Here is a 21,655-nt window from a genome sequence, read left to right on the forward strand (position 1 = left end):
GTCTGCCGGGATCGCCTGTATCATCAAAAGAATTGGGAATAGTCAATTTACACAGTAAGATCAATGAAAGGAGAAATCTGAACTGCAATTTGCGAACATCCAATACACAAGGAGGCATGCACATCATTCGAGGGTCTACTCCAGTTTATTCCACGATCGACCATGATGGTACCTGGATAATACCTCAGCTGTACTTATGTAGAATCGACTTGCCGTTCAATTAATTCACATATGCACAACAGCATGATCTTTCACTCGACGTCACTGCGTCCGATGATCTGACGGGCCCTCATGACGAGACAAACAGGCCTGTTGAGTGTGAAAACAACATGGATAAGTTACTGAATGTACAACACCGAGGAGATTATGCAAACACGTTAATCACGATGCATATTATGACATAGCGATCCATTCACAACCTCGATTTCAGCTGTACCAAGTCGCGCGCCCGATCGCGCAGCACCCGACGCAGCAACTTCCCACTCGGGTTTTTTGGAATCACGTCCACAAACTCCACCCCGCCAGCAAGATGTTTATATGTGACCTTGTTGTCTGCCACGTGCTTTAAGAAAGACAACAGTCAGTCTGGTTCGCGCGATAATGAAGTACGAGCTAACCTTTTTGATGGATACTTTAACCCTCTCGACTTCAGCAGGATCCACGGCGATCCTCTTGACTGCGTTAGCATGAAGCACCACAAACGCCATCGGAAGCTCCCCGCTGTAGCTATCGGAAATTGGCACCACACATGTGTCTGCAACATCAGGATGATCGAGAAGACAGCCCTCCAGCTCTGCGGGAGCGACTTGAAACCCTTTGACTTTCATGATTTCCTGCCGAAAAAGTTGTAACATTCGAAGTTGATACAAGACGGGAGCATAATAGTGCACCTTCAGGCGATCAACAATGAACACTTCAAGGTCCTCGCGTATGACAACTTCGTCACCAGTACGCAACCAACCATCGACGAAGGTCTCCTTCGTACTATTGAGCAGGAGCTAAGCTCAACAGTAGCCTATGATATAGATGATTACTTACGCTTCATCATTGTTTAGATATCCCAGGGCTACTGATGGAATTTTCACCTGAAGCTCTCCAGGTTCGTTGAATCCTGCTAGGGTTCCATCATGTTTGATGACCTTGGCAACGATACCAGGCGCCAGGCGCCCGGCACTTCCGAGAACGCCAATTTTTGTGTCCACGGAAAACATAGCAATAGTACCGGAGGCCTCGGTCATGCCTTGGAAATGATGAAAAACAGGAGATAATGGGCAGAAAGCGGCCCTACCATAACCTTGACCTATCTCCGCATTCGGCAGAATCTTCACCAGCTGATCAACAAGAGAGGCAGAGAGGGGGGCAGCTCCACACATCACGAGCCTGACACAATCTAGGTTGTAATTTTTCATAGCAGGGTGCTGCTAGGAGCATTAGACTGAACAAATTGTTACTAGAAAGGTTGGTGCTGACCTTGCACAACAACACGATCTGAGGTGGTACAAGTCTTTATACAAATCAGGATTCCTATAGGTCATAGTGATGGGGACGACTCACTGAAGATGGTTTATGCGATGTCTCACAACACTGTCTAGGAACTCGGTGAAGTTGAACTTGGGTATTACCACAACTGAGATCTGCATAGAGTTGAAAAAGAGATTTGGTGAGGAATCAACAGAAGCTCACGCTACAAAATGGCATAAAGTGAAGCTAAGGTAACCGTGTTTAGGCATTATGAATGATGAACGGGTCGGCGATATCCAACTTACCGCTAACACCAGGCCATAAATATCTAACAACGTTGCATACTTCAGTTTCTTGGACGGTATCAAATGGAAAGAGGGTACATACGAAAAAAAGGTAGCGCTTTACAAGAGACAGTTAGTGATGTCAAACCATGTCTATAAAAGCGCACCTCCTGCGAGCACATCCCCTGGTCGAAACCTCTGTTCTTCCCAAGGAGCATAGTTCTTGTTAACCTTCTGGTGCTCAGCCATCAGAATCACATTCATGATAGGACCAAAGTGTGATATCGCGACGGCCTATCACAAAATGAGGCCTCATTCATCAGTCTAAAACTTGTCACACCTTAGGTTTTCCCGTTGTACCACTCGAAAAACTGAGGAATGCGACTTTCGTTTTTGCTTCTCCTTTCCGCAGCCTTCGCTCAACGAAATTTGGCTCGCTCCGTAGCCCTTGCTGAATGAGAGTGTCTACCGTCATCTGATTTGACTCATCGAAAGTAATAACGCGCTCGGATGGTAAACCGGCAGCCTGGGCAGCGCCCAAAGCGGTGTGCAAAGAAGAGGAATGCGCGATAATCAAAGACGCATGAACCACCTTGAGCTGGTGCAGCAATTCGTCGATATTATTAGCTGGATTTGCGCATCTGTGATAGAAGCCCGGCGATGATTAGATGGGTTCAAAAATATGACAGCGCGCATAACGTACGACACGATACCGCCTAGTCGATGCGTTGCCCATATGCCCACCGGATAGTCTACAAGAAGAAGTGAGCATGTGACCGGAAGCAATCGGTACTTTCATTATTCATACCAATGTGGTTTGGGCTGAAGATGACCACTGAGGCAAAGACGATGAGCCTCGATGTTTTATATGGTAATACACGTTGCAATTACGCACCCAAGTCGTTCTCCTCTAAAACGGGGTTATTAAAAGAAGCGCATGTATAGAGCACTTCTGGCTGCACTCACTGAGTCCAAACCGCAGGCTCAGGCCATTCGCAAGGCCATAAGTTCTTGCACGGACCTTGGGTGCACAGTAAGTTGGTGACGTCATCGCTGCGCGACACGAGGCTATACGATCAACTCACCTCTTCATGTCCAACCCCTCTTCCACTGGCGTCTTCGATGAACCATGGCACATGGCTTGACGGAATGGGCCTCAATGGATGGGACGAGTCGAGAATAAACTGGGGCAAAGTAAGGTCGTCTGGAACAGACGTCTCAAGACTGGGTGCATATATTTCAGCCATGAAGGGCTCGCAGAATGGGTACTATGGAAGAGAGGAAGGAAGGTGAGTGCTTACGGGATACCAAATCGTGTGTGACGTGTCCGGGAGGATCTTGGGTTTTCCAGCGGTTGGGCTCAGGCTGGGCAGGGCTGGGTAGCAACGGTGTCGTCAGCCAGATGGGCGGGAAACCTTTGGGAACAAGAGCGCTGGCTGGTTTGAATTGTATTCAAATCTATGGACATGATATGATATGGACAATATACTTGGGGTAACAAATCGTACTATTTTATGTAACCTGTCTCGTGAAAAAACACATAGGAAATATAGGCAAAAGTCTGAAGCGAGTTGGAATCCAGAGAGCGCGTCGGGCCGGTTGTCGCACCACAACAGCACCCGACGAGCTATCTATACCTACATGATACATCCCACCTGGCACCAGCTCGCAAATGCCTTAGATTGCCATTATAGAAACAAATCACAGCTTGGCCTTCGGCCCTCCTGCCCTCAATGTACGAGCTCGGTCCCGAAGCACCCGCCGTAGTAGCTTTCCACTTGGATTCTTTGGTATGACATCTATGAATTCCACGCCTCCCGCTAGGCGCTTATACGCGACCTTGTTGTCTGCAACGTGCTGGACAACGTCAGCTTGACTGACATCGCTTGGGCATGAAATAGTCAAACCTTCATTATGGACGCCTTGACTTTGTCTGATTCGCGAGGGTCTTTCCCCACACGGTTTGCAGTGAGCGCATGAAGCACGACGAACGCCAACGGGACCTCCCCGCTGTAGTCGTCAGGTATGGGCACGACACATGTGTCTGCGACGTCGGGGTGATCTAGAATACAGCCCTCTAGCTCGGCAGGAGCTACTTGGAATCCTCTAACTTTCATGATTTCCTGACAAACCGATCAGCCGTTGCAACAAAAGTTTGGAGCAGAATACCTTCAATCGATCAACAATGAACACTTCCTTGTCTTCCCGTATAATTACTTCGTCCCCAGTGCAAAGCCATCCTTCAACAAAAGTCTCCTTTGTTGCTTGTTCGTCATTCCAGTATCCCAACGCCATAGAGGGCGTCTTCACTCTCAATTCGCCTGGTTCATTGAGGCCAGCCAGAGACCCATCAGGCTTCACTACGCGGGCAACTACACCTGGTAGGAACTGTCCAGCGCTACCTGGGACACCTATTTTCTTATCCACCGAGTACATTGTGAGTGACGTGGAGGATTCGGTCAGTCCTGGATTCCAGGTGCAACGAATATAAGAGTCAAGTGAACGAAAATTAAAGGACCTACCATAACCTTGGCCGATCTGTGCGTTGGGGATTACTTTCATGAGCTGGTTTACCAATTCGGCTGAAAGAGGTGCAGCGCCAGAGATCATGAATCGAATGTTGCTCATGTCATAATTCTTGACTGCTGGATGCTGGGATTACATTCCTCAGCACACAGGAATAAACCATTCGTCCTTTTTAAGTTTACTGACCTTGCACAGCAGTACGACTTGAGGCGGAACAAGTCTGTGTAACCAAAACGTCAATAATTAACGGATTTTGCAACGGCAGGAAGACTGATTCTCACGTCAGGTGAGTGATACGGTGTCTCTCTATGCTCTGCAAGAAATCTGTGAAGTTGAATTTTGGAGTGACAACCAGCGACATCTACAGAACAGTCCTATCGTTAACCCTCGAAATCACACGACGCGATGGACTTACTCCAAAAAATGGCACCGCGTAAATCTACATCAGGGATAAATGTCCGACTCTAGGAACGCCGTAAGAAGCTTGCGCTCACGGAGAATACAAGGCCATAGATATCTGTCGAATGCATGTGTTTGACACGATACAATACATACGAGGAATAGACGTACGGAAGAAGGGAAGCACTGAGTAATAGCGAATCAGATGTAACCTCAAGAAGCCCGGATGAACGCATACCTCCAGCGACCACATCACCTGACCTGAACCGCTGCTCCTCCCACGGAGCATAGTTCTCGTTGACCTTTGTATATTGAGCTATCTGAATGACGTTGACCATGGGTGCATAATGCGCAATGGCTACTGCCTATTCAACCTTTTATACATCTGCTCGATATCGATGAGTGCAGTCAACTGCGCACCTTGGGTTTACCTGTTGTACCACTGGAAAAGCTTAGGAAAGCGACCTTGGTCTTGCCCTCGCCCTTCTTCAATCTTCGCTCGACAAAGGCAGGTTCGTTCCTGAGCCCAAGCTGAATGATACTCTCTACAGAAGGCTGAGTTGATTCGCCAAATGTAATAACTCGATCAGAAGGTATGCCAGCTGCACGTGCAGCACCGAGAGCCGTATGGAGGGAAGACGGATGTGCAATTATCAGGGTTGCTTTCACAAGTCGAATCTGGTGTAAAAGCTCTTCCGCTGTATATGTCGGATTTGCGCCGCTTTTAACGTGGTCGGTCAGATCAGAGTGCGAGAATAATATCATTTGCTGGGCTCACGAAACAATTGCACCCAGTCGGTGCGTTGCCCATATTGCAGGTGGATAATCTACAGGCAACGGTAAGCTGGGGCCGACGCGGGAGTGGAAAGAAAGCCTTACCAACATGATTCGGACTAAAGATAACGACTGTAAACAAATCAAAAAGTGATATATGACCGGGGGTGGACAACACCTACCGACTTCATCTTCTTCTGCAGGTATGCTGTCAGGACACATAATTACTACCCAGTGACGTCAAACAGCACGTACTAATACCATAGCGCAACATAAGCCCGTTTGCAAATCCAAAGGTTCGTGCACGGATCTTCGAGTTGCCAGATGGAGGTACCTAAGAATTGCTAGTTCATTATTACTGGTAGTTTACACGCACCTCTTCGAATTCAATGCGCCTCCCAGTATCATCCTCGATTAACCATGGCGTATTAGTTCGGACCGGCCTACGTGGGTGGTGTGAGTCGAGGAAGAACTGAGAAAGCGTCAAGTCGTCGGGGATCACTGTGTCGAGCTGTTCGCCAAATATTTCAGGCATTTTCTACTGCAGGAGGTAGGAACCTGAAATGTGGGATGTTGGATAAGATGGGGGAAGTCATTGGAGAATTGCAGACTATTATAATTGGTACTCGATCTAGCGATCATATATCAATGATACGGGTCAACGGACTTCGACAGGTCCGCAGGCCAGCCGCGGTATTATGTAATTTTTCGGCACGTGTTGATATCTAATTTTATCCCCAATTCTGCAACAAAGATGCAAATCATGAACACCTTGTGGCCTATATAGTAACATACGTCGCAAGTTCAATTACATGTGTGGTCAATGGTGGTCTGACTAGATCTGGCAATTGCTGGCAGTGTGAAAAGAACAGTTATGTGTGTATCAATGCACCAAGTCCAGGCCTCATCCCAAGTATGTCAAGCCTCGTTCATTGTCGCATCAGCCTCACGTCAAACCCTCGTCTGTGTCTCGTCAGTGCTGCGTCACGCTTCACATGCTGCGTGTCCTACTTGTCGATGAGTGCTGGCACGCCGATCAATGTTTCAGCTTTTCAGGTATCCTAGCTATCATAGCCATATACGACCATATATAGGATACGAATCAGAAGCGCCCTCCTTCGGAGTCCATACTTGCTTGATATTCTGGCACACATCAGGCTCCTTGTCAGAAAATCCATTTCAGTACACTAACCTTTCCGTGATCAACATGGGCTTGGAGAGGTGAGATCAACCTTGATATTCAACTCTTGACGCTTGATTGAAATGAATGTTGAATAAATATTGATATAGTCTAAGGAAATCAGTTTGGCAGAACCACAAGGCCCGTGCGTAGTGGCTTTTTGACCCCCAATTGTATAGGTAACACCACTGCCTGCTAACTACACCGCAATAACATTCAGATTTCAGATGATCAATACGATGGTAGTACTTCTCGACTTTAGCTCATCTAGGTCCGGTCGGAACTTATTCTCTTGATAGCAAAGCTCCTCCAACGGACCAGCGAGCAACAGTCGTTCTAGAACGATGCGTCGCAGGATGTTTCTCGGAATATCAAAAATGATCAGCATCCGAAGTCCAAGGAGAGGAAATCCGCCGGTCCGTGGGGCGTGGGGATCAGTCCCATTGCCAACGCATCATTCACGTTAAACGCCCCTGGTCCCAGGGTCAATACCTTGACGCTGGTCATTTGTTTGTACAGGCAATGGAGGAGCTGAGGATCTGCGCTTCATCTAGCTCCAGGAGAGAGCTAGAATAATTTTCCTGGGTAAGCCTGATTAACTCTTGAAGTGTATGTCTCTTCTGGCGTGGTGAACTAAGAATTTGGAATAATTCATTGACAACATGCCACTGTCAGAGAGGGCCCATCGATAAAAGAGTGATACTTAAATAATGGTACATGATTAGTGCACATATGGTGGACTTGCAAACAGGACCATCATGTCACAACTTCGCTCTGGGCTTCGTCCGCATCTCCCGGGCCTTGTCTCTTAGCACCCTCCTCAATAGCTTACCACTCGGGTTCTTCGGGACAACGTCGATAAACTCAACACCCCCAGCGAGCTTCTTGTAGCCAACTTTATTATCAACAACATGCTATAAAGTTGGATAAATAAGCACAACACATTCCAGTGTTCGGAGCGCTAACCTTCATAATGGACGCCTTGATCTCATCCGCGGCGCGAGAGTTTTCTAAGATACGTTTAGCGGCTCCAGGGCGAAGAACGACGAAGGCCAGTGGTAATTCGCCACTATATTCGTCTTGCACTCCAACCACACACGTATCAGTCACATCAGGGTGATCCAAAATGCATCCTTCAAGCTCGGCAGGTGCGACCTGGAACCCACGGACCTTCAACATTTCCTGTGGGACTGCTGAATCAAACGAGACAGAGGTCTAAGGTCAACCACCCAACCTTTAGACGATCGAGAACTACAATTTCACCCTTGCGGTTCATCTTCACTTCATCACCGGTACGAAGCCACCTGAAAGCAGAACGTCAGCGCCAGCAAATTAAAAGCATACCTATCTACTCACCCATTCACAAAAGTTTCCTTCGTTCTGATCAAATTACTTACAGTAAATACTTCAGTCGGAACGAAGAAGACAATCACATACGCTTCAGGGTTGTTTGCATAACCAAGCGCAAGCGCCTGCGTCTTTACGACGAGCTCGCCTGGTTCGTCAAAGTCTGCAAGAGTGCCATCTGGTTTCTCCACGCGGCCGATAATACCAGGAAGGAGTTGGCCAGTACCACCACTCAGGTCACTTCTCTTATCCAGTGCCCACGTGCTTATAACAGTGCACGATTCGGTGAGGCCTGTGGCAGCTGGGATGAATCGTGGACACGCATCCTCCAGAGATGGACGCACCATAGCTCTGCCCAAGGTCGGCGTTTGGGAATATCTGAGCGAGCTGCTCCATTACCTCACGAGATAGGGGCGCAGCACCCGAAGTGATGTATCGGACGTGACTAAAATCATAACTCTTGACGGCTGGGTGCTAAATGGCAAGCACGGACAGGTGAGCGACCTGACCGTTCCAGAATTACTGCTGACTGACCTTGCACAATGATACAATTTGTGGGGGGACAAGCCTGCAGTCTTGGTCACCGTGATGTCAAAGAAAGCATGACGACGGCGACATACATAAGATGGGTAATACGGTGCCTCATTATGCTCTTCAAGAACTCTAAAAAGTTGAATTTCGCTGTTAAGACAACCGTCATCTGGATGTTTTGGTCAGTGCGCAGTTTCAGATGAGGAGATGTATCGACGCACGCCGCAGAAAAAGGCATAATGGGTCTATTAAAAATTCAGCTATGAAATAACTAAAGTCAAATGAGCTCGTACATTGAACACGAGTCCATAAATATCTGGAAATAGCCAGTTTCACAACAACATAACGACGTTGCAAGAGCAATAACGGCTCACGATATAAAGGAAGCACTGCTCAATTCATTCAGCTGAGCCCTTCGGATATACAGCAACGCACGCACCGGCACAGCAAACACCACCAGGTTTAAATCTCTGTTCGGGATAATCCTCACCGACTTTGTGGTGCGTAGCAAGCTGAATGACATTCGCAATCGGCGCGTAATGGGGTATCGCGACTGCCTGATATACAGCACGTGGAAGATGCATTCATATAAGATGTTCTTGCGAACTCACCTTCGGACGACCAGTCGTCCCGCTGGAAAAATTCAGAAAGGCCACCTTAGTTTTCCCTTCCCCAGGAGCGAGTTTCCGTTCCGTGAAATTAGAAGCACTCGCGAGGCCTTGCGAAACCAAAGCTTGCACAGTAGCTCTCTGCGCGGTATCAGTGCCCTCTACGTCGAAAAGAATGATGCGATCCGCGGATACGCCAGCGGCATGTGCAGACGACAGGGCCACTTTAAGCGAGTCTGGATGCGTGATGATAACGGCTGCTTTCACTGTAGTTACTTGATACACAAGTTCGCCAACTGTGAATAGCGGGTTGGCACCGCTTGTGGGCGCGTTTCAGAATGTTTTAGGCGGATATTAAAGGAGTATGAGCATACGATACGGCGGCACCAAGTCTGTGAGCTGCCCAAGTAGCCACAAGGTAATCTGCAGAATTCATATTGTCAACCCAGACATACGGCTACATGTCATGAAGCCGGCTCACTTACCAACATGATTTGGACTGTAGATCAACACTATAGTGGGCAGAATGAGGGGATCATCAATACTTGCATGTACTTAAATTTATAATAGTGTAACTTACCAACATCATCCTCCTCTGTGCGGAACCAGAGGAGTCAGTATACAGAAGCCAGTGACATGAAACGCAGAGAACGCACGGATGTTGTAGCGCATACTCAGCGCATTGGCCAGGCCATACGTCCTAGTTCTGAGCTGTGAAATATACGATTAGCCATGGTAACCATCGACCGGAACAGCAATTCATGCAAGTCAACACCAACACCAACTTGAATTTATTACCCTGCATTTTCTCATCTAGATTCTCACTGGCAGGCACACTCACCTCCTCAAGTCCAATCTTTCTCCCGCTCTGGTCATCAACAATCCAGGCACCACCCTGACGAACAGGCTTTCTGACATGCTCAGTATCCAATATGAATTGCGCGAGCGTAAGGTCGTCAGGTATGAGAGGGAGGGTTCCTGCGGGCGACACGACTTCAGCCATTCTCTATCTGCCAATCCAAAAGCCAGGAAAGCAAGGAACAAATGTTAGCGCTCTGTCATGTAAACTCCCATGCTTGGTTTTATTGGGTCCCAGCTCCGTACGTCAAATACCAGCTCACAGGCTACATGCTATCTTCGTGCTGTTTTGTGACCGACCATGATTAGGCGCCCATATACCATCTAGGGTCGTCGGCCGATCAATTCGTTGCGACTTCCAAGCGAGTTGTGTGTCAGTACACCTGCCATACGATGAGGTATAATCAATTCTGGATGACTTCCCATAGGGCAAAATAATGCGGATATATCAGAATCAAGTGCAAAATGAGATAGAGATGGAAGTGGTAGAGTCTGCACTCCTGTACTGTCAGGAGCCGGGCTGACTCGACAAGAACGCATCGACAGACTCATCAATCACGACGACTATACCTTTCCTACGTGCAGCTCCTTCTAAACTTTCCTTGGATGAGTACCCTTTGTTTGCAAGCCAGAGTGATTGAGCCTTCATTACAAGATCATCCAACCCAGTACATATAGAGACAATGTAGGTATGCGAGAGTATACGAGGGATCCTTGAAGTGCGAGAGCTGCAGTATCCGCCGGTAGGGGTTGACTGGGTTCTTGGTATTACAATTTTAGTATGTTTGGACACGGTAAGATTATGTCAGCGGATATTTGGTGCACGTGAGTAGTCCTAAATAGGCAAAGTGTAGCTTTAATGTAGACCCTTGATGAATTTCAAACGGTAACGAGATAACACCATCACCTTCCTAAAGCGTAAAACTATATTCTATACTGCATTATTTTTGCCTACGGTAGTACGGGAAGTCGAATGGCTGCTAATCTTATAGTGTCAATGTGGCGCATTGGAACCTTTAGTTCCATGTGTCTTCACAGCTGCAGGGACGCCAGAGGGACATGTTATGTACAACATCCCAAGTTCGTTCGTCACCTGAGTAATCTGTACGCAAGTCCCTGCATGCGGGAAAACTTGCACAAAAAATCAGGAGAGCATATCACCGCCGTGCTGTTGATGACACCTCAGCGTCCAGATCACCATCCCCTGGATGTCCTCACGACGGCCCGGTATGAGCCCATTTCGTCCGTTGCTCTCCCCACCACCGAATCATATATTCCTTCTCCCTATCGCCGACGCGCTCCTTTATCTCCGCAAAGAGTGCATCAATCAGCTCCTGCCTCTTCTGCTCCTCATCGGCTGCATCGACAAATAAAAGAATGGGATCCAGCAAGCGAGGGAGCAAGGCCAGCGGCACCGATGGCACACACGATATAAGAGTAAGGTGAAGCCGATGCAGACGCTCGTCATCGTACTTGGGAATAGATGTAATAGCAGTCAGAAGGCAGTCGATACAAAACCACGCAAGAGACAGATCAGCAGCAGATGCCGCACTCCGAACGAGAGCGGCAAATGCTAAGCGGAGTTGCACAGTGCTGAGTCTGCCCTGCACAGAATTCTGTGAAAGACCAGCATGGTCAAAGACGCCCCAGAATGAAGACGTGGCCACTTACGTCTATTAAACAGTTGGCATAAAACGGTACGATTGTCCTCGCGAACCCGCCTCCCTCTTGTGACGTCGACTCGCTAGCCTTCTGCGCATGCGAAGCGAAGATGGCAAGGACAACACTGTGTGCGGATTCGAACGTCTCGCGATGACTAGCATCAGCCAGGTGCCTACCACGTGTTAAGGGTGAATCACTATATGTGTGGAGGATGAAACTTACGGAAGGCACGTAGGAAACACAAGCTCCTGAATCGCCAACTCGCTAAGCACATGAATGAGCTGCTCGATTGCTGAAAGCGCGAAGGCCTTTTTTGCTTGATAGAAAGGGTGAGCCAGAAGTGGCTCCTGACCTAATTCGATGACGCAGAGGTCTCGAACGTATTTGTTGCTCTCTGTTACATCACTTCCAAGAACGTCCAGTGCAAGGTAAAACAACTTCTTGAGCTCATTGAAAGCACCGTGACCTGCACCACCAAACTGCGCGATAACAAATGACAGGTGTGAGAGCGCCTGCAGGACAGTTACTGCGAGCGTCGAAGTCGATGGAAGAACAGCGGAGGTGGAGGGGATGTAGACCAGAGCAGAAAGACCTGCTTCTGTGATCATAATCACGCTGAAAAGGAGTGTTTTCAAAGTCGCCCATATGGCAGTCGTAACTTCCCTGGCGTCTGGTGCTAAGTATGGATGAGTGCTGAACGGCTATTACTTCAACGAGGCTCTCACACAGCGAGTTCTGGTCTGTAGCCCCAGATAGTGAGGTCGGAAACCAGTCGGTTTCAACGTGGGCGGTAATAGAGTTGAGTTTCTGATATGCTTCCGAGACTAGGGGCAGTGCAACGCTCGGCCTATGATCTACAAAGAGCGACACAGTTCTAGCGCACAACTTCGATATGGAACCAACGTAAGCCATCGCAGTCGAATTTGATATTTTCTTGATGATTTCCGAAATCGAACTGTCTGGCTGTAGGAATATTAGTTTAGCGAGTCATATACACGCGGGTTACTGACAGGAATATGAATTTTGAATTCTGCCTTGGAACATAACGAAGACTGGAGGGACGATAGGAATCTTCCACTATCAAACGCATCCTCAATGGTGCGCATAATTAGTCCTAATAGGTGCTAATAGCACATTAGTAAAAGCGAACTGTTCATGTGAGCGGGACTCACAGAAAGGGGGAGTGCAGTGAATTTCTCGGAGGGCACCAAGAGAAGAGACTGAGAAGCTATGATGAGTGACAATGCCAAAGCGTCGGCTATAGGAGCACGGTTCGCATTAGCAGAATAGTTGCTGATGTTCTGAGCACACACCTGATTCAGCGGCAGAATGAAATTCTTTCCCCCATGTATCAGACGTTGAGAATTGGTCAATGACATCTGCAAATGTCATTACCAGCTCATCTTCGACTATTCCCTTCACGTCTTGCTTCTTTGCTGGCAAATGCTGAAGGATATCCTCAAGGCCAAGAAGGAGTCCGCTACAGCAGGCTAATCGTATGATGGCGTGTCCACCTTCGAGACCTTGAAGAATAGCAAGGGACCAGATGTTGAATTGAGTATCTAAGCTTGGAGAAAACAGTCCGCTTGAGTCCGCTTTCAGCACCTTTAGCTTATAATGTACTGCATGTCGGAAGGATGTGCTGAGAAGTTCTAGATTTGAATGCGAAAACGGAAGGAAGATAGGACTGCTAACAATAGTAGCAGCGAGAGGTGTCGGAGAAGGATGAATATTTGCGAGGTAGTGGCTGATGAGGGCCTGGATAGTGGGCAATGGCGTCTTGGTGGAATTTGACCTCCCCAAGCTGCTGAGCAGAAGGGTGTGGCCCCGGTCTTGTGCTGCCATGTCACACGAAATGATAAATGAGCAAAGCTAGCACTAGCTGGCAGGCAGCCGGCTGTTAGGCTCTGATGTCACTAATGTTAATGATGAATGATCTGGTCAACGCCTTCTCAGGACATTATGCTCGACTTGGCGCACGTGAGGCCTTCAACTTCTCAAAACAACCATGACAACCATTCATATGCATTTCGCTTCCAAGGCCGCCTACGATGAGCGCTAAGCGCCTACCGGTTTGACCAGCTGATCGCCTGGCTATCGCATGAACCCGTCTTCTTATTCAGTTTTTCTTGTTCAGACCTCTCTTCTATGAAACGTTTTGAATTCTAATTGTGAAACAGAATATTATGTAATTTTCAGGTATGCTTTTGTTTCCACTGGTCCGATAACTTATCCTGCTCGAGTGCCTTGACCCACATTCATATCCAAGAGATGGGCCTAAGTATGCCAACTCAGCCAATTGTTCCCTCTTGTTTCCCTGTGCTTCTAGACTCCATATGACGGGTGCTGGCCAGACTTTTCTGACGTCTCACTAATATGATGATGATGATGATCGTATCCCGACCAAGCTCGATGATCCACTGCACTATCAATTAACCCTGTCCTTCCCTCAATCAAAGACTGTTCTGGGGTCGTCTTCGAATTTTACCTCCGTCGATGAAAACGGTAAACAGGGACCAACTTACTCGACTTGCCCTGCGGCATGTTTTACGGATTTACTGTTCAGGACAAGTTCTTCCGAATCCCCGAATCTCAAATCCAGTTTAGCCCGCATCGATTATCCGATGGCAGCTTCGTTCAAGTTAAAATGGTCTGCGCGACCCTGGATTGTTGGTGAACCGAATTTATCTTTGAGCTCAGCGGTGAAAAGCTGGATTTTACGGACCCATCTGTATCTTGTGAGTTTCTCCAGTGGCATCGCCAGATGGCAGTGAGTGGTAACTCTGGTGAAGCTTCGCCGTGGTTCAAATTAAGCTCTGGGAACAAGCACTCGCTTCATACATCATGACGTCTGTAAGCTGATGAATTTGGTGCCTTGTTATACTTTTAGCAGCCAATTGTGACAGAGTCTCTGCGAACCACGTCGCATGATTTGCGTTGCAAGCTACCTCTCCTTGAGCTGTGCTGGTCCCCAGGAGACTGCGGGATACCCATGTATTTATTCCATGTGATGATGGCCACGATGGCCGACGCTGTGCACATTCACTGGCACCTGCTATGTCAATGTATCAGGGCGCTTAACATATCCCGTTGCCTACGGCGAGCTTTCATGTTCCGCATAAACAAAATGATGATATTTTGATGAACCAAGTAGCAGATGGCAGTGTAACAAATTAGAACTACACCGAGGGAATCAATTTTTATGAATAACGCGAGGCAGATTTCCCAAAACGCGCGGACAAGTAGAGCCGCGCGCGAACAAAGGGAAGGGGTAATTATGTAAGCGGGGGTATTCAGGGTCTTTGAGAATTCAGGTCACTCACCTTTTGCAACCTAGTACAGAACCTTCGCTCTGTTCACTCCCTGCTCGACGTCCTCTGCGTCATTCCCGTCGCTTCTGCCGTCGTCGAATCAGTCGTCGTCGCTGCGCCCGACGTTGACAAGGACGACAATTCCCTCTTCCTTGTTCATTGGTCCGTTCCCCCCAAGATTCAAGGTAGTAAAGCAACCAATAATATATCCCACCTCGTCCCAGCCATACCAGTGCTTACTTTCCGCCCCTTCTTGAAGAAATAGGCGAGCTGTCACCTCTCAGGCTTTCACTCAATATCTGTTACTATATCTCCTCTTGATCACACACTCCTGCAATGTCTCCCAACCCATCCCAGAATTCACCTTGGCCAGCTCAAACAGCTCCACCATCATCATCATATTCATCATCCAAGAGAAGGAGACCTGATGTGGGGCCTTCTTGGTCATCATCGCTGGGAAGGAGACAAGGAACTACCATCTCGAATCAGAGTGCGCTCGGTGCGTGTACAATGTAGTTATGCGAGGTTCCGGACGCGAGCAGTCGCGTCTCCCTCATTATTCGTGTCCTGTGCTAACATCTTGTGTTGTTTCACCAGCGGCAGCCGAGACTCAATGTGAAATATACGCTGATAATAGTCAGGTGACTTGCTATCCAGGCGCAGGCGATCTCGTGGTTCAGCACGAGTGGGCACCCGTTGTCTGTGAGACTCTCCATGTTTCATTCTCTCTCCATTGAAATTGACGCGATAACAGGGAACAGTAGACGGCCGCAACTTTTGCAGTTCAATATCGTCCAGCTATTCTTGTACAATGCCGATACGAACTCGCCTATTCTCAATTTCACACAAACAAATCCAACTGGTTATGCCGGTGAAATGAATACGCCAGTGGATGATACGTGGTTTGGAGACAAGGGCAATACATGGACGCAAGGATCTGGAAACTTCTCATACCCATTTTATTGGGTCGTGACCAATCAGAATGGTCTGAATGACTCTCTAACCACAAATCCCACGTTCACGGCTATTCGTACGTTTGTGTCGCGCAACATTATGCGCCCTCACTAACATGTTCGTGAAGAAACCACATATGCAGATAATGTCGTTTCATCTATGCAATCCTCGTCATCTGCCGCCGCTGCATCATTATCATCTGCTGCCGCTGCGTCGTCGCTATCCAGTTTACATGCATCTGGGACTTCATCGTCGACTCCAACGGGAAATGTTCAGTCAAACAGTGCAAATACGGCTTTTCCTCATTGGGCAATAGCAGTCATCGTGGTACTCGGATTTCTCGCCATCGCAGCCGGTGGTGTCTTGATTTGGGTAATTGTACGCCGCCTACGAAGACGTCAACAGCACTCGAATCGAGGGTCTATGGGTTCTTCGTCTCCGATGATGGCCAATGCCCAGAACTCCAACTCCCCTCAACTACCGTTGTTGGGGGCTGGGATAGTGGGTGCGGCGGCTGGACGGACATCATCAGAACAACATCATCGGCCTGGATCCATCGTATCTCCGGATGGTGCATCTGACATCTCACGGGCACACTCTGCGGGTGACACCGGTCCATTTTCAGGAGCCGATGCAGCCATCATGGCGGATGCATTTAGGAAAGCATTGCGCAAACCTGATTTTGCAGGGCCCCCTGTTGAGGAGGCCGAGGACCATAGAGATGACGCGATCATGAATCGTGAATTGGCAGAAGAAGGACGGGACATACGGAGTGTCAGCTCATCACGGGGGGTTAGGGTGGAAACTCTGAGTGAGACTGGTGGTACTGCGCAAGATCACTAGGATTTCTTGTGCGCTTTACTTTATTTTATTTCACTTTCGACTTCTCAACGTTGGTTGTATATTTTCTCGGATACCTTTTGCGATCCTCACGTTGTTGTCACACCCTCGTCGCCGTGTAGTTCGCACCTCTGCTTGCCCTTCTGACCCGCATAACTCCACTTCTCTAGTCTCCGTTTTTCCGCACCACCCCCTTCACACCTTCCTTCGCTGCATGGCTAGTTTTTTACCGTAAATCCGCGTCATTGTGGTTTTTGGTAATTTCTGGTAGTTGCACTAGACTTTTTCGTTCGGACTCCTACGCCCCTACCCTGCTCCTACTCCCAGCACTTACCTCCGTATTTTTCCACGGGCATCGTCCTGCCACTCCTTGCACCCACACATTGCACCCACAGCTGTGGTGGCAAATACTTGTCGGACTATGTCTTCCCACCCCTGCCCGTATGCCGCCCACGAATCTCATGCCCTTTCATCGTCAAACTGCTTACGCTCTTTTTCCAATAAACCAAACCTTCGGCATGCATGTGGACCATGCGAGCTGGGACGGACGCTCCCCTTACCTCGGGAGAATGGACGCGCACTTGGATTTTTCACTCCCCGAACGCTTTTTCATACATCTTTACAGTCTTCGTTTCCCATTTGTTTTTTTTGCTCGTTCCAAAACCTTGTTGACCATATATGCCGTCTGGGTTACCATACGACTAGGCAGATTCTCCTTTAATAATGATGATGATGAAACGATCGTAAACATCGCGTACATAGGCAGACTGATTTGGATCTAATTTGGAAGACGGACGTTCCTCGTTTTGGACTGGATTGGGGTCTGGTTTTGATTTCTTCGGTATTGATGCTCCCAGCCGTACAAGTTATTTTTTCCGGGCAATGCCCGGTTGCAACAGCGAGGTATACGTTCACTCAGCTCTTCGCATACACACGCCGGGCAAAAAGGTGCGTCTGAAATAGAACGTTGGGCCTGACTTAGCAGGAGGCAAGGGGGCGCATCAATCCATGTTATTATGGAATTTGAACACGCGATATTTCCGTCCGCTGGCAACAAAACGACATTGACGAGAATGACATATGGCCATCTCCAAATTGGAAGACGCCAAGTAGGGCTTTGTAGCCCCAGTCAATTAGTGTCAATTATTCCACAGGTATTACTGCAACAACGAGGAACAGGGAAAAGGAGAGCGAATGGTACGCGAGTTAAAAAGGAATGCGCCCATATAAATGATACTATACATTGGGTTATCTATACGTGAAAGGGTCTTTCTAAATGCAGTGTTGAACACATCGTATTCAAAAAAAGTACTTTCCTCTTGGGGTGAGGCGAGTGAGTGCCGATATACAATATCGTGCGATGGATACAATTATATCTCATTGTTGAGCCGTGAGGTGACGCATAAGCAGTTCATATCTGGTAATTATGTCAACGGAGAGTGAGTGAGAGCTGCGGGCTTTGACGCACGTTAAAAGTGTCACGGCACTGTTCGGCACCGTTCGGAACAGGTTGACTGACAGACCTTTGTAGAGGCCTGTCCAACCCTCTTTCTGGATAATCTTGCGCGTTGTACCAATAATTCCGCGGCGGGCATGTGTTTTGACCATGCCGTCCGAAGATGCATCCTCAGCTATTGGTAATCTGAGCGTCTGCAACCGTGTGCGTACGACCTCGTGCGGATACGTTGCGATGGATGCAGCCATCTTCGCTATGCCAGAACATAGCAATATCGTATCGCTCCGTAGCGGTTCATCGGAGTCACCCTCTACGTTTATTTTTAAGATGTCTATAAACGTGATGCAGAATAGGCAGCTACTACTCACGGGCCCACATCTTAAGCTTTTCGTATAGGGGAAACTGGACGCCTACATGAGTTATTCCTAAGAGGCTGGGCACGAGCCCGCGGTAGAACGCGCGGATGCCCTCTGTGCGGTATATTGCCAACGCTGCATCGAAGGTATGTCGATATCTAACTTCTCGTCTTGATTGTGTCTATCGTATGCATGAGCCAGGAATGTCAGGTTCGTGAATTGGGTTGCAGCCAATTGACATTGAGACAGAACTCATACCATGAAACGAGTTTTGATGACCCATAGTGGATTGGTACAGGTCGTGCTCGCAGCACCGGCGATCATCGCAGAAAGGATGTGGAGGGTCCATGGGTGGTCGCGCATGGCGGGCTGGTAGCCCTTAGGTTGTGCAGCGGGGTATATTCGGTCATGCTTCGGCACTTGGCCCAGCGGAGGTTCTCCGAAGCGCGTCTTAATTCCGTCGTACACCGCAAAGTAGATGGCCATTGTTGGAAGGTACCCCAAGATTGTGGGACCAAGACCACGGTACATGCCGCGTATTCCATCATGTTTGAGGGTCATTTTAACGATGTCTGAGGGGTGGTGTCAGGGATGATAAGGGAGATGAGAACGGAAATGAAGTGGCCGGAGAACATACCAAGAACTCCATGATAACCCTGCTGCCCTTGAACTGTGCGCTGAGCTTGTAATTTGGTCTTGACGACGTCGAGCGGACAGGTCGCAATGCTGGCAACCAGACCTCCTCCAGCGCCAGCTGTAAGCGGAAAGCCGAATATTGCTCAGAAAATGGGATCGTTTGTAGTAGTAATAGCGCACCGATCATGCTGTTGGCGGTCCATTTTGCTTTTCGCGACTGCATATCTCTTCCCCGCGAAGGGGGTCGCTCGAGCGCTGTTGCTGTATGCTGGCGTGATCCTGACTATATTCCGAAGGCAGGAGTCTGACCAACCCAATATTTATCGCCCCAACTATAAGCCGACACCTTGCGGACCCGGATTTTGCCGAGTCATGTACTTGTGTTGCAAAGTCAGCTAGCTGTCAAAAACCATACCGAATTCCGATTTTGATCTTGCCAGTGCTACAGCAGCTACAGCCTAGTCAAGCGATAGCGAAGACGCTAGTACTGGTCCGGATCTTGCATACCAATAAGTATTAGGCGCGACCAACCCACATGTGAGTGTGCCTGCGCCATTGACATGGCGAGGGTGTCCTATAACGTCTAGACCTAACTCTATCTAATTATTCTAATACTACTTGTAGCGCCCATAAGCGTCAAACTTAAGCCATGGTCAAAGTAACTTATAGAGACGAAATACTCGCAGAGGACTCCAGCCCTGTCGTGGTGGAGGGCAACTATTACTTCCCCCCTGAGTCCGTCAACAAGTCGTTCCTCGCTCCCTCAGACACAAGGTGAGGGTATATCATTGTCGATGTAATATTAATGCGCGCTGAACTTTGAGTGCTCAGCACTGAGTGTGGTTGGAAGGGGTGAGTATCCTGGGTCCATCCCTCAGCGCACAGAGCTGAGCCTATTCTCGACGGAATCCCCCTGAAGGACAGCCTCGTACTATTCTGCACAGATTCACGGTGACACTGTGAAAGATATCGCGTGGTAAGTCGAGGTTACTGTACGGACATATGCTAGGCTGGGCTGTACTGAATTGTCCTCCAAGGTTCTACGCGGATCCAAAAACCAAAGCATCGCATATCAAAGATCATGTTGCATTCTACAAGGCAAGGTTGTACTCACGGGGTTCTTCTACCGCTTTAACATCATGTCTTTGCATCAGAACAAAGTAACCATCGAGTGAAAGTAAAGCATTTCAGTAGTGTATCAATAGCAAACGCCAGCTGCGCATATTTGTATCCGTGTAATTTTACAGAATCAAAGGTCTGCCCTTCCAAGAGCGACGAAAACCTATAGCTATGTTCCTGCTATCGCAATCATCGATATCGCGGTTCATTTCAGTATATGATTCAGGCCTGTGGATGTCCCTGAAGAGCTCCTCAATACCATTCACCTGAATCGTCGTCATCATATTCGTTGTAGTTTTCCTCATCAGAATCGACATCCATCCTTTCATCGCGCTCACGCTGCAGTCGCTTCTGACGCTCCGCTTCCTCCTCTGGTGTATAGATGGCTAATTCGGTCCTCCGAGCACAAGACATCAGCTTGCCCTCGCAATAGAGCTCGAAGTTCTTCCCGACGAAAATGCGGTTAGAGACCGTCTTGTCGTTGGCGTCATCTTCCTACATTTCTGTCAGCCTGACCCGAGTCTTACACAATTGATAAGAAAACCTACCCCATAGACGAATTCTGGAGCATGCTCGATGGGAGGCTGCCAGGGAATAGAATTAATGAGAATGATGAGCGATGGTAACATCCGAGCCACGTACCGCCCCATGGGCTTTTTCGATGACGGGAATGTTAATTGGTGTTTTATTCACGAAGAACAATTCGTTTGGGTCGCATGAGATATGCACCGTCCAAGAGTCTGCTTCGACATCAGCAGATTGCGATGCAATCCTCAAAAATGATCCTACCCCCAAGGTCATACTCGTAAATAATGCCAATCTCGTCGTTTGGAGACTCCCCCCGAGATGCATTTTTCTCGAAATCCACGGTCCAGATTTCACCCAGCTTCAGGTGAGAGTCCTTGACGGACTTTGCGTATTCCTTGCCAAAACCATAATCGGGGCGCACGCCACGCTCGTCGACATGATATATGGGGTTATCGTCCCTCTCAAACTTCCACGATATCCTGTCCCCGGGTTGCTCCTCCTCACCTGCCAAATACTCCCCAAGAGTCGGCATGCGACCCCATCTTTTCATCGTGCCAGCCAAGTCGCTATCTGGGTCATGCATGACGACATAGGACACGACCTCTGCGCGGTGCAAATGTGAGTTGCTCCAGCCGAACATGTACTGGATGAGCGTGTGCAGGTTGGCAAAGGTGAACGTGACTGGGAGCTTAACGATGCGATATACATTTGCGAAGTTCATGAGCTGGAATCGCAGCTGTATGTAGGAGGTGGTCTTCGCAGGGAGGGTGGTATATGGATTTGGACGAGAGGATTTGGAACGACCTATCTTTTCTGGCATCTTGA

At 48.4% G+C, this 21,655-nt stretch overlaps 8 protein-coding genes across 8 annotated transcripts; 2 read left to right on the forward strand and 6 right to left on the reverse strand.

The window, feature by feature from the left end:
- Positions 1-275: 275 nt before the first annotated feature.
- Positions 276-3,219, reverse strand: DEU56DRAFT_183761 (uncharacterized protein). The gene is made up of 17 exons (XM_041344959.1): positions 2,831-3,219; positions 2,712-2,766; positions 2,641-2,655; positions 2,554-2,580; positions 2,449-2,497; positions 2,086-2,386; positions 1,913-2,039; positions 1,849-1,863; positions 1,767-1,789; positions 1,684-1,707; positions 1,555-1,634; positions 1,471-1,504; positions 1,289-1,418; positions 1,039-1,240; positions 891-984; positions 618-833; positions 276-562 (listed from the first exon to the last, which is right to left on the reverse strand). The coding sequence occupies exons 1-17, from the start codon at positions 2,990-2,992 to the stop codon at positions 413-415; spliced, it is 1,704 nt and encodes a 567-aa protein (XP_041211179.1). The 5' UTR covers positions 2,993-3,219; the 3' UTR covers positions 276-412.
- Positions 3,220-3,446: 227 nt separating this feature from the next.
- DEU56DRAFT_910119 (uncharacterized protein) lies at positions 3,447-5,979 on the reverse strand (the record flags this gene model as incomplete). The annotated part of the gene is made up of 16 exons (XM_041357153.1): positions 3,447-3,602; positions 3,653-3,868; positions 3,915-4,210; positions 4,268-4,397; positions 4,458-4,491; positions 4,553-4,632; positions 4,687-4,710; positions 4,766-4,788; positions 4,842-4,856; positions 4,909-5,035; positions 5,091-5,391; positions 5,449-5,497; positions 5,550-5,576; positions 5,627-5,641; positions 5,700-5,778; positions 5,821-5,979. 16 exons carry the CDS (start codon positions 5,977-5,979, stop codon positions 3,447-3,449), a joined length of 1,731 nt encoding a protein of 576 aa, XP_041211180.1.
- Positions 5,980-7,288: 1,309 nt separating this feature from the next.
- On the reverse strand, positions 7,289-10,250 carry DEU56DRAFT_788402 (uncharacterized protein). The gene is made up of 18 exons (XM_041352460.1): positions 9,952-10,250; positions 9,767-9,821; positions 9,691-9,705; positions 9,596-9,622; positions 9,485-9,533; positions 9,114-9,429; positions 8,942-9,059; positions 8,877-8,891; positions 8,796-8,818; positions 8,724-8,747; positions 8,592-8,671; positions 8,506-8,539; positions 8,316-8,445; positions 8,062-8,263; positions 7,981-8,004; positions 7,859-7,928; positions 7,591-7,806; positions 7,289-7,538 (listed from the first exon to the last, which is right to left on the reverse strand). Exons 1-18 carry the CDS (start codon positions 10,111-10,113, stop codon positions 7,386-7,388), a joined length of 1,713 nt encoding a protein of 570 aa, XP_041211181.1. The 5' UTR covers positions 10,114-10,250; the 3' UTR covers positions 7,289-7,385.
- Positions 10,251-10,838: 588 nt separating this feature from the next.
- Positions 10,839-13,573, reverse strand: DEU56DRAFT_184060 (uncharacterized protein). The gene is made up of 7 exons (XM_041344960.1): positions 12,944-13,573; positions 12,803-12,888; positions 12,641-12,754; positions 12,356-12,593; positions 11,853-12,306; positions 11,640-11,802; positions 10,839-11,584 (listed from the first exon to the last, which is right to left on the reverse strand). Exons 1-7 carry the CDS (start codon positions 13,473-13,475, stop codon positions 11,183-11,185), a joined length of 1,989 nt encoding a protein of 662 aa, XP_041211182.1. The 5' UTR covers positions 13,476-13,573; the 3' UTR covers positions 10,839-11,182.
- Positions 13,574-14,961: 1,388 nt separating this feature from the next.
- DEU56DRAFT_184070 (uncharacterized protein) lies at positions 14,962-16,958 on the forward strand. The gene is made up of 4 exons (XM_041344961.1): positions 14,962-15,440; positions 15,539-15,643; positions 15,696-15,971; positions 16,023-16,958. Exons 1-4 carry the CDS (start codon positions 15,278-15,280, stop codon positions 16,736-16,738), a joined length of 1,260 nt encoding a protein of 419 aa, XP_041211183.1. The 5' UTR covers positions 14,962-15,277; the 3' UTR covers positions 16,739-16,958.
- A 1,096-nt stretch (positions 16,959-18,054) lies between these two features.
- On the reverse strand, positions 18,055-19,534 carry DEU56DRAFT_184106 (mitochondrial NAD transporter). Its single transcript, XM_041344962.1, has 6 exons — positions 19,364-19,534; positions 19,185-19,301; positions 18,806-19,119; positions 18,560-18,728; positions 18,204-18,501; positions 18,055-18,152 (listed from the first exon to the last, which is right to left on the reverse strand). The coding sequence occupies exons 1-6, from the start codon at positions 19,404-19,406 to the stop codon at positions 18,113-18,115; spliced, it is 981 nt and encodes a 326-aa protein (XP_041211184.1). The 5' UTR covers positions 19,407-19,534; the 3' UTR covers positions 18,055-18,112.
- Positions 19,535-19,832: 298 nt separating this feature from the next.
- Positions 19,833-20,347, forward strand: DEU56DRAFT_731877 (DUF427-domain-containing protein; the record flags this gene model as incomplete). Its single annotated transcript, XM_041348242.1, has 4 exons — positions 19,833-19,957; positions 20,015-20,035; positions 20,103-20,159; positions 20,221-20,347. The coding sequence occupies 4 exons, from the start codon at positions 19,833-19,835 to the stop codon at positions 20,345-20,347; spliced, it is 330 nt and encodes a 109-aa protein (XP_041211185.1).
- Positions 20,348-20,459: 112 nt separating this feature from the next.
- Positions 20,460-21,655, reverse strand: DEU56DRAFT_788438 (uncharacterized protein). Its single transcript, XM_041352461.1, has 4 exons — positions 21,092-21,655; positions 20,945-21,042; positions 20,851-20,886; positions 20,460-20,797 (listed from the first exon to the last, which is right to left on the reverse strand). The coding sequence occupies exons 1-4, from the start codon at positions 21,648-21,650 to the stop codon at positions 20,555-20,557; spliced, it is 936 nt and encodes a 311-aa protein (XP_041211186.1). The 5' UTR covers positions 21,651-21,655; the 3' UTR covers positions 20,460-20,554.

Source organism: Suillus clintonianus, assembly GCF_016758775.1.
Source record: "Suillus clintonianus strain FC179 chromosome Unknown DEU56scaffold_17, whole genome shotgun sequence".
In the NCBI taxonomy this organism is placed as follows: Eukaryota; Fungi; Basidiomycota; class Agaricomycetes; order Boletales; family Suillaceae; genus Suillus; species Suillus clintonianus.

What these genes read in the sequence shown, in the direction of transcription:
- DEU56DRAFT_184070 (XM_041344961.1), top strand. Translation starts at nt 15,278, where the DNA reads ATGTCTCCCAACCCATCCCAGAATTCACCTTGGCCAGCTCAAACAGCT. An exon ending in CTCGAATCAGAGTGCGCTCG is followed by an intron (nt 15,441 to 15,538) that starts GTGCGTGTACAA and finishes TTGTTTCACCAG; the next exon opens with CGGCAGCCGAGACTCAATGT. An exon ending in CGAGTGGGCACCCGTTGTCT is followed by an intron (nt 15,644 to 15,695) that starts GTGAGACTCTCC and finishes ACGCGATAACAG; the next exon opens with GGAACAGTAGACGGCCGCAA.
- DEU56DRAFT_788402 (XM_041352460.1), bottom strand. Translation starts at nt 10,113, where the DNA reads ATGGCTGAAGTCGTGTCGCCCGCAGGAACCCTCCCTCTCATACCTGAC. An exon ending in GGACGACTGGTCGTCCGAAG is followed by an intron (nt 9,060 to 9,113) that starts GTGAGTTCGCAA and finishes GCTGTATATCAG; the next exon opens with GCAGTCGCGATACCCCATTA. An exon ending in ATTATGCCTTTTTCTGCGGC is followed by an intron (nt 8,672 to 8,723) that starts GTGCGTCGATAC and finishes CAAAACATCCAG; the next exon opens with ATGACGGTTGTCTTAACAGC.
- DEU56DRAFT_184106 (XM_041344962.1), bottom strand. Translation starts at nt 19,406, where the DNA reads ATGCAGTCGCGAAAAGCAAAATGGACCGCCAACAGCATGATCG. An exon ending in GACCGCCAACAGCATGATCG is followed by an intron (nt 19,302 to 19,363) that starts GTGCGCTATTAC and finishes TTCCGCTTACAG; the next exon opens with CTGGCGCTGGAGGAGGTCTG. An exon ending in TCATCAAAACTCGTTTCATG is followed by an intron (nt 18,729 to 18,805) that starts GTATGAGTTCTG and finishes TGCATACGATAG; the next exon opens with ACACAATCAAGACGAGAAGT.
- DEU56DRAFT_184060 (XM_041344960.1), bottom strand. Translation starts at nt 13,475, where the DNA reads ATGGCAGCACAAGACCGGGGCCACACCCTTCTGCTCAGCAGCTTGGGG. An exon ending in TCATTCTGCCGCTGAATCAG is followed by an intron (nt 12,889 to 12,943) that starts GTGTGTGCTCAG and finishes GTGCTCCTATAG; the next exon opens with CCGACGCTTTGGCATTGTCA. An exon ending in AATTCAAAATTCATATTCCT is followed by an intron (nt 12,594 to 12,640) that starts GTCAGTAACCCG and finishes ATATTCCTACAG; the next exon opens with CCAGACAGTTCGATTTCGGA.
- DEU56DRAFT_183761 (XM_041344959.1), bottom strand. Translation starts at nt 2,992, where the DNA reads ATGGCTGAAATATATGCACCCAGTCTTGAGACGTCTGTTCCAGACGAC. An exon ending in GTACAACGGGAAAACCTAAG is followed by an intron (nt 2,040 to 2,085) that starts GTGTGACAAGTT and finishes ATTTTGTGATAG; the next exon opens with GCCGTCGCGATATCACACTT. An exon ending in ACTTTATGCCATTTTGTAGC is followed by an intron (nt 1,635 to 1,683) that starts GTGAGCTTCTGT and finishes AACTCTATGCAG; the next exon opens with ATCTCAGTTGTGGTAATACC.
- DEU56DRAFT_788438 (XM_041352461.1), bottom strand. Translation starts at nt 21,650, where the DNA reads ATGCCAGAAAAGATAGGTCGTTCCAAATCCTCTCGTCCAAATCCATAT. An exon ending in TCGAAAAAGCCCATGGGGCG is followed by an intron (nt 20,887 to 20,944) that starts GTACGTGGCTCG and finishes ATTCCCTGGCAG; the next exon opens with CCTCCCATCGAGCATGCTCC. An exon ending in CTCCAGAATTCGTCTATGGG is followed by an intron (nt 20,798 to 20,850) that starts GTAGGTTTTCTT and finishes ACAGAAATGTAG; the next exon opens with GAAGATGACGCCAACGACAA.